The sequence below is a fragment of the Xiphophorus maculatus genome, chromosome 13 (assembly GCF_002775205.1).
Source record: "Xiphophorus maculatus strain JP 163 A chromosome 13, X_maculatus-5.0-male, whole genome shotgun sequence".
NCBI classification, from domain to species: Eukaryota; Metazoa; Chordata; class Actinopteri; order Cyprinodontiformes; family Poeciliidae; genus Xiphophorus; species Xiphophorus maculatus.
In genome coordinates, this window is record NC_036455.1 from 4,820,855 (window position 1) to 4,835,579 (window position 14,725).

Genomic DNA, 14,725 nt, shown 5'->3' on the forward strand with positions numbered 1-14,725 from the left:
AATCCTCATTCTGTTTAAAGTTTGATAAGTGCACTCCAGGTGGTAATGGGGTGAATATTAAATTTGTAATCAGCAGTTTCAAGTGTTCACCATTGGAATGTTCTGATTATTAAAGTGAATCATTTCCCAGAAGGGCCTCAGTTACATTACATGCTTCGCCTAAATGCGGAGTTAAAATACTCTAATGAGTGGAACTAAAGGGGAATGGGGCTTTATTTATATTGTCACCTCAGTCAAATTAAAAAGATCTAAATTCCATCATTAGTGGGAAGACTGAGAATACAGTCATACAGAGCTTCTGTATAAAAATAATGTGGCAGGATGTGACCTTCAAATGTTATGGTTGCAAAATGTTATCTGTGATGAGTGAAAAACGGGTAGTAAAGTTTAATTAAACAAAAAATGATTACTGAATTAAAGGCACAATTGAATGTTGCCATGATATGATCAGATATTGCATGTAGGATGCTGCACTCGAAATGTCAGAAGACATTCAGGTAATGATCAAACTTAAATTTCATAAGCTAAGAGCTGTGGTTTCTAAGTGTAGCTTACAGTACGATGCAGTTATTTTAGAGTGTTAATAGGGAACCGGTAGGCTGACAGTGCTGCTGAAATTTTATGCAGTGCTAATAAATTCACAGCATGTAGACAGAAAGAGATCAAGATGTCTGACATTATGGATTGGGTTATTTTGAAAAGCTATCTTATCAAAAACGTCTGGGTTAAATGCTGTTTTAAATCACTGTAACCGTTTCCATCATCTATAGGCATTTCCAGATGATTGATCGTGAACACATATCCTCAAGTAGTTTTGCTTTGCTGAGGCTTTCCATTTTATGTTGTAGTACGCTTCAATTCCACAATATATCAAAGGAATTTGTTGTGATTTCTCAGTTTGTTTGACAGCTTTACTTAAATACGTCAACTTCTGCTTGCCACTGTAGTCGTCTGATGAGGGACAAAATGTCCTTTAGCCACCTTAGCAAAATTAAGAGGGAAGGTTGTTTGATTGTTGGCAGTCCTTTTTAAAATATTTTTAGTTCTATTGAAGCTATTATTATTTACTACTAGCGTCTTATAATTCTGTTAAGTTATACATTGCAGTAAATGGGTCGCTTATCACGTTTCTGGACTGTTCACTTTTTTTTGACTCTTTTCATGTAGAGTTTAACGGTGTCTTAGGAAATAAGAAAGAGCTCATGGTTGGCAGACTTTGTTTTGGGCTTTTTCTTCCAAGTATCGTCATGTATGCTGTTTTATTTTTCACAGCTGGTCTTAGTTTGACAATTTTACACCCGCTTTTCATTATTAAATGAAATAATATGAATTATAAATTTGTAAAATAAGCATGCTTTATTATTATTACATTTGATAATTATATGCCACTTATCAACCTGTCACATAAAGTCCTAATAAAATACATGAACATTTTTCGTTCTAACATTATGTGTGCCTGAGTGAGATTGTTTTTTACCCAAATGTGGGACTGTGACATAGACATCGACCAAATTGTGCAGTTGTAGCCAATAGGAAAATTCAACTGCAGTGGCCATCCTCCAACCCAAAGAGGGCAGCACTAAGATTATTTTAAATATCAAAATGTCATAATTTCCATATCTTTCTTTATGTACAGTTTAACTGCAAAAACAGTTGATTTGGGGTTTAGATAACATCCAGTTGATTTAAGTAGTTTCAGATTAAAATGTTCCCCAAAAGAGAAACATTTTTTCTTTATATGTACGTCTCACTAAATTTTTGTTTTTTTGTTTTCAGTTTTTAATCAAACTCCACCACAGACTTATATTTGTCATGTTCTTGCCACTGATCTTAGTTGTCATTTAGTGTAACAGAACAGTTGGATGCACTGTTTAATTACAGGTACTTGAAAAATAATGGTGGATGAAAAATTACCTTTTGTGAAAGAAAATGAAAAAAAAATCTGCCTACTTGAATCAGGACATATTACTCTGGCTCTTCATATTTCCACAATTAAAGAGCCACCCCTCCTAGAGCCACTCTAACAGCTGGCCATTAATCAGTCCTCGCGCTCGATTTCTCTTCCACCACAGGTTATGATTTTCACATTACCCTGCTCTCCCTAACGGCCATCCAACAGGAAAATGACCCCTCTCCGCTACCGCAGCACAAATGAGAGAGAAAGTAACAACATCTCTATTTGTATAAACCGTCTACATGTATGACAGGATAAAAGTACGTTTTCATGTGTACTTAGACATTTGTGAGTTTATGCTTAACCCCCTCCGATGGAAAATCTTGCAGCTATTATCCTGTTCTAATTACACTTTCCTCCTGAAACAGTGGATCAGAGGGCACCATTGACTGCTTTTAATCCGCCACCAAATTTTAATTAACACGGACGTGACCCCCGTCTCTGATACATCCCGCAGAACGTCGGGATCACAATAACTCATAAATCACAGTCACATATTTCATTCCCCCCCTGCATCCCTGCTTTGATGAATTTCCAGATGGGGGCTGGTGACTGTTAAGGTCGACAAAAATATGAGAGACAGACAGAGAGGGAAAGTGTTTTGGAGAAAGAGATGGATAGAAGAAAGCGGTAAGAAGATGAACAGCGAGGTTAAATTCTGGGGAATTTATAAAGTGTCTTTATGAGGATGAGAGAGGGAGAGAAATGGCAGCTGCTCTCGTATGCTGTCAAACTTTGGGAGATTTGTTACCAGGGAGAGGATTATGGAGGCTGTGAAATGGGGTTGAGTTAATATGCTGGCGATTGAGGAACACGACATGGGTCTGCCAGCGTCAGTCTCCAAAAATCAAAAGGCTGAACAGGAGAAAAGCGTCGTTTTGAAAAATTAATGAACATCTCTTATGTTTATGCAAGTATCTGCGATATTCTTTAATCAGTGTTTTTAAATTGTGGACTTTTCAGAAATGATCATTACCTTAATTGAAATTAATGCATATGAGGTGTCATTAAACCACAGCCTGCCACAAACAGCTACTCAGTGCGCCTTTGTTTATGGGTGTTTGCTCAAAGTGTGTGCAACTGTGTGTGAATTACTGGATCAGAGTGTGTGGAGGTAGAGGTGGGCAGGGTGCCGGGGTTTGTTATTACTAAATCGCTCATCCATGCTACTAATTAAGATGCATAGCATCCCCCTATGAACGTCAGTGTCGCTAATTATCAAACAATGTAGTGCTCACCAGATATGAAAACTGGCAGCCTCTGTAGTCATGTTACCAACCTATTACTGCTACAATTACCAAGTGCTCGTCATTCTCCTTGTTAGTCATCTGCACTCATTTTTTCCTAAATAATGTTTATTATTTCTGATTTCTTTGCCTTTTTTCCCCCTTGTTTTTAAAGGTTATGGCTTTGTGGATTTTGACAGTCCAGCTGCAGCTCAGAAGGCCGTGTCATCTCTCAAAGCCACTGGGGTGCAAGCCCAAATGGCCAAGGTAAGGAGGGATTTTTTGTTTCACCAGATACTGAATAGCCATGTGTCAGTATGAGGTTCTCACATTTTAATTTTGAAGAAACGTCACAGTTTCACTGTATTTACACATAAAATTAAAAGAACAATTTGCCGTTACATAAAACTGAAAAGCAACTGTTGTTCAAATGTTGGTACATCCATCATTGATTTATGGATGTTTTGAATTTAATATTTAAGATCAAGTCAAAAATTAATCTATTTCATAGATGTTGGATTAGAAATAAGAGCACCACTGCCATTTTTGTGACATACTCATCCCTTATCAGAACAGTTTGGTTTTGTTTATATGCCTCACTGTAATGGCGCCTGCAATTGCACATCACTAGCTACAGCAGCTTTGAGACACCATCCAATCCACTGACTATATCAATGTGCAAAATCTACCATGCAGAGTTTTGCGATTCTGAAATCCCCAAACTGACAGAATTATACAGAACTCATATTAATTAGTCATGCGGTCTGATCAGGTTGAGCCTACAGTAGGCTGCTTCACAGCCTACTCATAGCTTATGTTTTTATTTTAGTTAAAAACAGCGCTGCTTCAAATGAGTGAAAGTGGGCACTCCTTCAATTTCCTCGCTATTGTTTTTCAGAAATATTCAAAACAGCTTAATTTATCTTTACTGTAGGGAAGAGAAATGTAGAATCTTGAAAAATGGTAAAATTTGACAAAATTTTGTAGACGTTTTTAAACCATAAACTTTCGTAACTCTGGTTACCTTTATACTATGAACCGACCGATGCCTATTCATATCTCCATCTCATTAATGCATTTAAAAAATGTAGATGGATCTCTGAGGGTCTCACAAACATTCAGCTTTACACCATGAACACACTTTTCCTGGATGTAATTATCTGCAATATGTTGCAGTTTAATAACAACTTTTAATATAAGAAAGCCTGTTTATTGTGGATTGTAAGCTGCTTTGTCTTTCTTTCAGACATTTAAAGGTGACTGTGGAGTATGTACATCTGTTTATTTCTGATGCTTTATGAAAAGACAAGATGTGTAGAAATAAGGATGTAGTTTGTTTCAGAGAAGTGATGTGGGCTGAATGTTGGTTTGCGTGTCTGCTTGTGTCTGAACTGGATCTGCTCTGTGAACTTTGACCGGCCTGGTTAGTTGTGTTGTGCCGCATTAACAAAGCGTTAAAGTAGAAGCAGATGAAACAGGCTCATAGAGACAGCAGTAAGTTGTTCAATGAAGGCCATGTTGGCAAGCAAGCCTAACTGGTGAAATTACACACGGACCACAACATGATCTAATTTGCATCTTAAATATAGAATCCTAAATCTTTCTGGCACTTTGACGTGACTATAATGTGATTGTCAGCCTGACAAGAAATTAAATTCTACAGTTTTTTATTTCATTTTTACATTTTATTTAACAGATGCATCTCACAAAATTAGAACACAGTTTAACATTTCATTTATTACACAATGTTCACTTTCAATTTCAGTTTTTCCTTCCACAAAACATTCCATTAAATTACTTTGATACAGCCAATTCTTCAGAAGCAAAATTTTTTTGTTTTCCCTCTTTGTTGAGGGTATTGGTGACCATCTGTGGTTGATGTTTATCACGTAGGTTATAACATAACTTTGTCTTTTAACAGTCATTTCTTTAGTTGTCAGTGTAAAATTAGTTTTCTGAAAAACCTTTAATTGTGGGTTTCATTAGTTCGAAGCCAAAATCTCTAGAATTAACCAAAAAGCTTGAAATATCACACATCATATCACCATCTCATACAGGATGTTTGCCTTTTGAATTGATTTACTGAAATAAATTACTCTTTCAAGGATATTTAATTTCCTTCAAATTAAAATTTGAATTTCAATTTGTATTTCCTTGTTAGTCGAACAATGGTTGATGTAAACAAAGCCCAGCAGGAGCCTTCCTTTGCGCTGCTGCGGCACCAATGAAATGTTCAACAATGTCCGAATATCTAAATAGGTGGGAAATATGTCGGCAGCATTGAAGCAATAAATATGGTGATGACTTTGAGAGGTGCACCATGAGTGATTTTCACAGATGAGATGTAAGCATTTGATCTGATCCCAAAAATCCCCTCCCACCCCCCCACTCTTGAAGCCAAAGAAGGGCTGATGAGATGGAGAATGGCGCCAGTGAAGATGGCAGAATTGATGATAACGATGAAGGTGGCGATTATTTTGATCAAATGGGATGGGATCTGACAGGGGGAGATGATATCCCGCGTGGTGCTCAGGTGTGCCATTTCTCAAATGCACCATTTGGCCGTTTCCTCTCCCCACCAGTGTCCTTCTTCCAATATTTATAAGAGGGCAGGCTCTCAGAATACAGATAGAATCTTTGTCCATCTCATTTTAGGGCCTTTCTTTGCATTGCTCACCTATTCTCTGTCAATATTTTCATCTGAGGGGGTCCTGTGTCCCAAAACAAAGGAGCTGACCTTTTTTGGAGAACCTTTGTTTGCATGTGTGCGTGGGCACATTCATGAAATCATTTTTTATTAGCATTTATGTATAATAGTTGAGCTTTGAATGCCCCCTTGCTCTGTTCATTCAAATAGAAAGGCCAGCATTCTTTTTGTGCTACAACCCTGTGCCTTTATCACACTTGCGAGAGACATTAAGGAGTAGTTTGCTTTTATAGACTCCCTCTGCATCTCTCTAATGTCTCTTTACCAGGTATCACAACCATCACTCTACCAGCTCTACGTCCTAATGCCTCCCCCCTGTCTTTTTTCTCTTTGCCTTTTGTTTGATGCCATTTTTACCCTCTGGCATACACATTAATACCCATCTTTATTTTCACATCCACTACAGGTTGCCTAGCCAACATCCAATGAGAGTAATTTATTCCCATCAATAATTAAGTCTGCTGTTTTTGGGCCTGCCTGTCTGCCAAATTGTTTTTGATGCCATCCATTTTCTGCAACATCTTTTTTTATATATATTCATAATTTAATTTAAAAAAAGAAGAGAGCTCAGCATTGACTTTCGAATATAAAATATATTCAAATATTTGTTTCCTGTTTTTTATTGTAAAAAAATGATTACTGAGAAATACCTAAGTTTAAATTTTAAATATTTTAAAATCATGTAAGTATATATTTATATATATGTTTTTAGTTTGTAAATGTTATTAATTTCTTTTTGATTCAATAAATACATACAGTGAGGAAAATAAGTATTTGAACACCCTGCGACTTTGCAGTTTTTCCCACTCAGAAATCTGCTGCAAATAAGTAACCCACAAATAAATTATTTAAAAAATCATACATCCTGGTTTCCGATTTGTTTTTTTGTTTGTTTGTTTGTTTTTTAAGATTATGTCTCTCACAGTTGACATGCACCTAAGATGAAAATTTCAGCCCCCAGCCCCCCCCATGACTTCTAAGTGGGAGAACTTGCAACGTGCAGGCTGTTCAAATACTTATTTTCCTTACTGTACATAGCACAGCCGTATTTTGCATAAGAGGGAGAAAAGGCAGATGAGTTCTGGATTGAATCTAAATCAGGAAGAAATCACCAACGCCACCACTTCCATATGAGGAACATTCTTCCCGATTCTCTCGCTGCTCTTGCTCCATTTTGTCACATATATCTCCCCACAACAAAGTAATAAACGAATACCAAGTTAGAGCCAGAGGCTTTGAGCTCATTAAATAAAATCGTCACAGTAATCAATTTGTGCCTTTTTCTCCTGCTTTGACGCCATTAAAGCTCTTTTATTAAGATGCCTTATTTTAAACACAACTGCAAAGGAGGCAAGAAATGGAGGAGAAAGAGAAGCCATCATTTGATTTTTCTCTTTTCCTCCTTTTCCAAAGAAATAGCTTGCTGTCTCTCCTCTAACTCCCCTCGGAATTTAAAATACCAAGGCAGCAGAGATGAAACATTGCCTTCTTTTTGTCTTTCTCTCCCCTGGGGACTGTGACAGTGAGAGGGAGGAGAAGCGCCATAATTAAGACACCTAAAGGACACTTCCCCCTGTACCTCCCTCCTTGTCACTCACCTCCACACAAGCCACAAAGAAGAACACTTGGAACATGTCCAGGGGTGCAAGTGTGGGGTTGTTAGTATTTGGGTTTGCCTATGAACCCGACACTATACAGTATCAGAGCTTGATTGGATGCTTACATGCATAGTAAAGGTAAAGTTAGGTTTTTATCCTAATTAGTACCAACATATGGTTTTTCTGGTGATCCGTATATGAAGCATGATTTTTGTAGTGATGAATAAAAGTGAAGTAGTGCAATTCAATAAAGAGCAAAGACATTTGCAAATCAAATGTGTGGTAGGAAGCCCAATCATTGTTTAAAAGTTGTTCTTGCATGCTGTCATTAAATTTTGTTATACAATTATTTAATGATAAAAATTATATTTGGAAGATAAGATATAATAAATCAATATGGAACACTTTAAACTGGAGTCCAAATTTCATCACGGACTGTTAGATAATTCTGTATGTAAAATAGAAATGTTTTACAAAGTGTATCTAAGGAAGGGAAAAGCAAAAGTTCATAATTATTTGCACTTGATGAAAAGAGCAAACAAATAGGTTGGGTGTACTTTTTTGTAGAGAAAAATATATTTGTTACTTTTTTTGTTGTTAATCATTCTTCAGACCAGAACTGAATGAAGACAGCTGCTGACCTCTGTCAAAAATGGTTCTGGTTTATGTTCAAAGCATTTTAATCTTCAAGCTTTTTGTGCAGGGTGGGGTAGAACATCTCGCTTTTTGCTTGTTACTGTCAGTTGTCAGTCAGATGTGTATGTTGGAAAAAAAGTGGGACAAATCCCTGAACATTTAAGTTTTTAAAATGAATGTCTAGCTTTTCTTGTTTTGTCTGGCATAACACAATAAGGTGTGTTAGTTATGCTACCGGAACAGCACCATCCCCAGTGTTAACCTTTCCTGTTTTGGTTGACTGGCTTGTCGGGGACACAGGGGAAATGTTTCCTCCAGTTCTGACACTGTCCGTTTCGGAGTAAACTCCCATCAAGTTTCCAAAGTTGATGGGAAAATGTTTACAGAGTGGTGAACTCAGAGTGATGGCCTTTTGTCCCAGCCTCTCTGCTCTGCGGGCTTGGAGCTAACTGAGCTGGATAAAAATGTTTGCTATTGCGGAATATATCATCTGACGTGGCCACTTTTGACTACTAACAACATTTGGCGTTTGATTGTTTGCCCAATGTCACTTCTTAGCTTCACTGCACACTGGACAGATTCATCTTCAATTAAAAACAGGCTGTCCTGCATGGCCATCAGTTTCACGGCTCTCATACTGCAGACTATGACCAGCCAACTCACGAGGTATGGAAAATATACAAGAATATACATATAAAGAAACGGTGGCTACTGGAGAGGGAGGCAGTCGGTTATTTCAAGCACTTCAAACTTGTGAAAAGCTACTCAGGTCATTGATTTTAACACCTGGTATGTAATGGGTTTTTTATTATTATTTTAAATACATTTACATCCACATTTTTTTTTTGCTATAGAAACTGTGGACATATTTTGTTCTTCACAATTTAGAAAACCTGTCTAAAGTAAATACAGTAAATTGGACAAATGCGAAGAAAAATTACATTAATTAGCCAGAAATTAGAATTATACTTTTTTGTGGGTGGTATTTGATCTGTTATTATTAGTTTAAATACTTAATAATTTTGGATTTTTTTTTTTCTTTTTCCCACCACCAATTCATGAAGTGCTTTAAAACCAAGAACACACGCAATTTTTGGTCTATGAATGCAAAAACCCAACTTTGTTTTGCATGTGAATAAAAAATCACATGCATCTTAGCAACAAGTGCTTGAATCTGCTGCATAGTTTTTTTTTTCTTATATGTATGGCAGTTAGAAATTTGTAACAATACAAAAAAATTGTAGTATTTATACCAAACAATACTACCATGCTTCATAATTTCCAAAATCTTCTAAGACGTGCGATGTTACTTATTTTCTTCATCACCTTTTGTTGCGAGAGTCTTGATAAACAGAGCACAGGCACCTATTTGCTTCCTCACAGCACGGACTCCACTCTCCGTGCCACTTTGTTCAGGTAGCTATCCGAAGTGAGAAAACTGACACGTCGAGCAGACAAAATGATAACAGGCAAACGCCGCATCAAGCCTCGCAGATGCAAACCTGTCAACCAGCCGCTCGCCTCGCTCTCCACAGGCTGCCATTTTCCCCTTGAGCCAATCAGACTGAATTATGGGAAGGGCGCCCTCGATTGTGGTGTCTGTGTCGGAGAGGTAATTCCGCCTGACAGCTGCTTGCTTTCAGACAACAGCCAGTCTTTATGGAAATCATCCCTCCCCTTTCTCGCTGCAGTCGGCTTTTGCTGATAACAGTCTGGATGAAAACAAAGCTGTCCATTTTCTACTTTATTTTTCCAGCGTGTACATCTGAGAATTAGCAAAGCAACGCTAATATCCCATGGACATTTCTTGTTTCCAATATGAATTTTGACTAGAAATCCTGTGATACTTTTAGAGATGAAAAAGCATAAATACAAACGAGTTAGTTTTTCCATGCAAAATGCCCTGTTTTTGCTTCAAATTATTTATTGATGGCAAGTTGGGTATTTATTTATTCTAGCTGAGTGGGAAAAAGAGATATCTGGAAATAATTACATGTGCATGGCTGAGTTTTTTTGTTGTTGTTTTTTTTTTTCAAAAGATTATACATGAACTGTGGCCCCATCAGTGGTTTAAGTTGGGGACCATTGGACAAAATCTATAAATGCTGTTACATGAAAAATATAACTGCTTAAATGTAGCATATTCTTACAGCTGCTTGTAAAAGATAAAAGTAACAGTGATGAAAGGATAAAATAATGTGTAATAGTTTACTTTTTTGCAGATGTGTTCGTTCTAAGCCAGAATGGGGTTTTATTTAAAAGTTTAATTCCCAAGCAGTACAATTGAAACCTTTGGTGTGTTATTGGAAACATTTCAGAGTTCAGCATATTATATCAGCTTTTCAAAGAGACCGACAACTTTCTTTCATCCTTTCCTACAAAAATAGCTAAATGTCTTTCAAACTGAACTGAGAGCATCTGCGTAGAGCAATTTTCCAAGTCTTGCCACAAATTTATTTAAGTCTGGATTTGAGACTTAAATAAGATTTCACAATTTCTAACCTCTTTGGAAGGTGTATTTGGCTAAAGATATTACAATCAACTATGAGCAATGTTCCACATACACTGTTTGCATGTGGAAAAGGGAAAATCCTCCCCACAGCATGAAACTGCCACCAACATGTTTCACTATGGGCATCTTGTGTTCAGGAAAATATGTAGGTGTTTTGTCTGTTTGCTGACATACATACAGTAGGTTTGCCATTGGTTTTAAAAGATAACCATAATACTAATTAATAGATTTTGCAATGGTTTATTTGACTGGATGGTATCATGCCATTATTCATTGACTTACTAGCCAAACACTGGCTTACATTTGAGTTCCTTTATCTGCAATAGTTAGGGTTACAAGTGTGGATTAAAAACTAAATTGTCTTGGAACTGCTAATCTAAACAGTATTAATGAAGCCTTTTGTGCATCATTGGCAATATTTATAGGCTTCTTAGAAGTAAGGGCAAACAGAGGGGTGCTACTTTCCACTCACTTTGCAAATGGTAGAGAAATTGTGTTAATGGCATCATTAACATATGTCCTTGAAGTGAATCCCAAATATTTATGCTAAAACTGAGAGGAACCACTGGTCCATCAAGCAGTAATGAACAGCAGAAACCACAACAGTGTGAAACAAAGTTGAGTGATCAGTCCTGCTGTCTGTTTCTCATGAATTTTCACTTTCACTTTGTGTCCCCCCACGCCGTCTCTTCTGCTGTCTGTTCGCTTCTCTCTCCTGGGGAAAATTTCCTGTCAATATCACATTTATATTCATGTGGAAAAAGCACGAATCCCCCCCTGGGTGGTCTGCAGTCAGTCAGCAGTCCTCTTATTATCCTTTAAAGGTGACTTCTCTGACGTCTCAGCTCAGCTGACACACCGGACCGCACGGTTCGGCTCAACACAGGGTGACCTCTGGGCGGTAATCAAAGGGACGGCTGACAGTGCTGTTACAGTTGGTTGCTGACAACAGCTAGCCTAGCGAGGCCCGCTTCTTCCCAATAGCATGGGTTAAATTTGGAAGAAATGCGCTGGGAATACAGCGTATTCTTTACACAGTGGGATAATTGGACAGACACTGGGGATTCAGGTGCTCACTCAGCAGCATCACGCACCTTTTGGAGCGATGTGTGCCACTTTGAATATAATGCCAGTTCCCCTCTGACATCTGCCTCAGTGTTTGTTGGCAGAGCAGATGGTGTCAGTGCGGTGATCAGCATTTTTCCTCTGAAGCTGCCATCAACATTGGCATCCTAATGATCATAGCTGCTCACAACAGCTCCAGCTCCATATTTTATGCTCACCATAGTCACCATTTATACACAACTAACAACAAACCTGAATGATGGTTTCCACTGTTTGCATATGGCATGTGAATATTTCACTGTAAATTGTATCCCTCTCCATCATTTTTTGTGCAAAGGAGGACAAAAAGCTCTTAGATTTCAAAGCAGACTGAAATGTATGCTGCTTTAAAGTCAAAATCTTATTATCATGGATATATTAAGAACACATCTGACAAGTAAAAACATATTTTAAATTGTTATTACCATAAAATTTAGTGCATTTTATCAGCTTGGACCTCTGGAAACCAATTAGATCAGAAGCAGAACATCTGTGAACAGCAAGTCTGGACTTTGACTGGGCCATTCCAACATAATTTTGGGTCTAATGTAAGCCATTCTAACGTATCATTGACTGTAAGGTAAAACTCTATTCCCGTCTTAATTATTTTCTAACTTCCCTGTTCATGTTAAAGTAAAACTTGCCACTGCATGATGTTTCCACCACAATGTTTTTGCCGTGAGAATGGAGTGTTAGTTTTCTGTCACACATTGGGGTTTTGTATGGAAGCAAAGAAAGATTGTGTGATGTCGTCTGATCAGATCACCTTCTTGGTTGAGTGCGTCTTCTCCATGACTGGACCTCTTATTGAAACTTTTCAACAATTACTTCCTTCTTGCCACTATATCATAAACGCCTGATTTGTGATTTGCATGACTGATGGTTACAGCCTCGACAGATTCTCCCACATTAACTGTGGAATGCCTCCAGAGTTACCATGGGCCTCTTGGCTGCTTCTCTGATTATTTACACTTCTTGCCTGGCCTGTCAGTGTAGCCAGACAGCCATGTTGTGTAGATTTGCAGTTGTGTAACACTTTCCATTTAAAAGAGTTCTGTGAGATGTCCAAAGCTTGTGATATTCTTTTATGACATAACCTGGCTTTAAACTTCTCCATAACTTTGCTCCTGATTTGTTGCACTGGGTTTTATTTAGGTCCATTAGAGTAAAAGGGGAGAAAATTAGTTTTATAACTATCAATTTTTATAATAAAGCGCAGCTTTATATATGTAGTACAAAATATTTATATAGTTGTAACAAAGTGTAAGGAGTATGAAAACTTTTGCAAAACATTGCAAAAGCGAACAATGTTGGAAGTATCTTTCAATGTTGGGAGATAATTTTACTTCCAAAAAAAGATAAACTTCCTCGTTAATGTCTGACTTTTTGTGCCAAAGTTAACTCAGCAGTGGCTCATCACAGCACACCTCTCCCAGCTCCTGCTGCAGAAGTGATAGTTTTGAAGGGCAAAGCCAGTGAGAGTGAGACGGACCATCTGACGAGCGCTGGCTCCCAAGCACCTCTGCTGGCTTCCCTGCCTCCGCTGTCTAATTATGCTTCAATCATACGCGGGAGCACTGCGTGTGGTAAATTATTTCGCAGAGCAACGCGGAGACGTGCCGAGCTGAGAGCGTGAGAGAAAGTGAGAAACAGAGACGCAGCTAGCCGGAGTGAAAGAGACGAAGTGGAAAGAAAAGGTAGGAAGGGTTGCAAGAAAAATGGAAGTTGAGAGGGGGACACAAAGTGAGACCCGGTAGAGAGAGTGATAGCTAGAAGGGGAGAGCCAGAGGTCTGCCACCCATTATATCACCTCAGACAGCCTGTACAGCAGGAGACAGGCCCACACTAATGAACAAAGTTACAAACTTATCACTTATCAAGCAGAGAGGCAAGTGAGAAAGTGAATCATGAAGAGGAAGGAGATAACTGGCAAGAGACAGCTTTAGCATTACTAATGCTTCTGTGAATCAGTGGTGTCCTGGACTTACTGACCAAGTGCTTTTATTTTTCATGATGCAATATGGAGTAGGTTAACGGTTTTCAGGAAATAGCCATTGTGATTTTCATTGCGGAAATAGTCATTGTTGGAGACGACTTTTTAGTTGTCTCCAACACACCTGTATCAAATTACTGAATTCCCTCACTAGGAGCTGATCAGCTCTGCAGTGGCCCGGTAATGATCCACTTTGTTTGATTCATGTGTATTGAAGAAGAAATGCATCTAAAAGTTGCAGGAAGGTAGCTCTCAAGGATTTGACTTTGGCATTCCTGTTGTACACGACACAGTTCACATTATATATCAAATATGTTGAATAGATTTACTATGATCCCACTTCACCTGAAGTGCTGTATTTTTATTTTTATTTTTATTTTTACAACTGCTGTATTTTAGGTGCAGCCCTGTCGATGTGCAAATGTTTCTTACACAGATTTTTTTCACCCAAAAAGCTTAGTGAATTCCCCCTTCGTGTCATGAAACATGAATACCAAGTGGATTATTTAAAGGAATAGTCTGTGGAGTGTGGTAGAAAGATGCTTCAACAATATCAAAATGTGGTTGTGTGAAACATTATGGCTCTTAGGAATAATCAGTCGATCATCAGGGTGTTTTTGCAGGTTTTATGACTCTCCACTCTTGCTACACCTAATTAAAGCACAGTTTAAGTGATTGTATTTATGCATATGTGAATATTATCTATTCTGCTCTCAAATTGTTCCAAAATGGCCTTGTGTCCAATCATCTGCTCAAAAAAATTTACACTCAAGGCCTCCTTTCTCAGTTTGTTCACTGCTGCCAGGCTGGCTTTGAAGCAAATATAAATATGGCTTTTTCAGGCTTAGTAATGGCCACAGTGTGCAGTTATTAGAATCTCTTTGATGTGGCAACTGTGCCAACCTGCTTGCTGTCTCTGTGAATTGATCTGGCTCAATTAGTGGGCCCACAGAGACGGCGTTCAAAGGACCGGGCTTCCACGCTCGACGCTGACA

General features: G+C 38.1%; 1 protein-coding gene across 6 annotated transcripts in view; it reads left to right on the forward strand.

Moving 5' to 3' along the window:
* LOC102220232 (RNA-binding motif, single-stranded-interacting protein 3) overlaps positions 1–14,725 on the forward strand; it is a 316,476-nt gene that overhangs the window by 160,319 nt on the left and 141,432 nt on the right. For all 6 annotated transcript variants that reach the window (XM_023344472.1, XM_023344474.1, XM_023344476.1 and 3 more), the window contains one exon: positions 3,356–3,447. In XM_023344472.1, the coding sequence (XP_023200240.1) occupies positions 3,356–3,447 (92 nt within the window). The remainder of the gene's footprint in view (positions 1–3,355; positions 3,448–14,725) is intronic.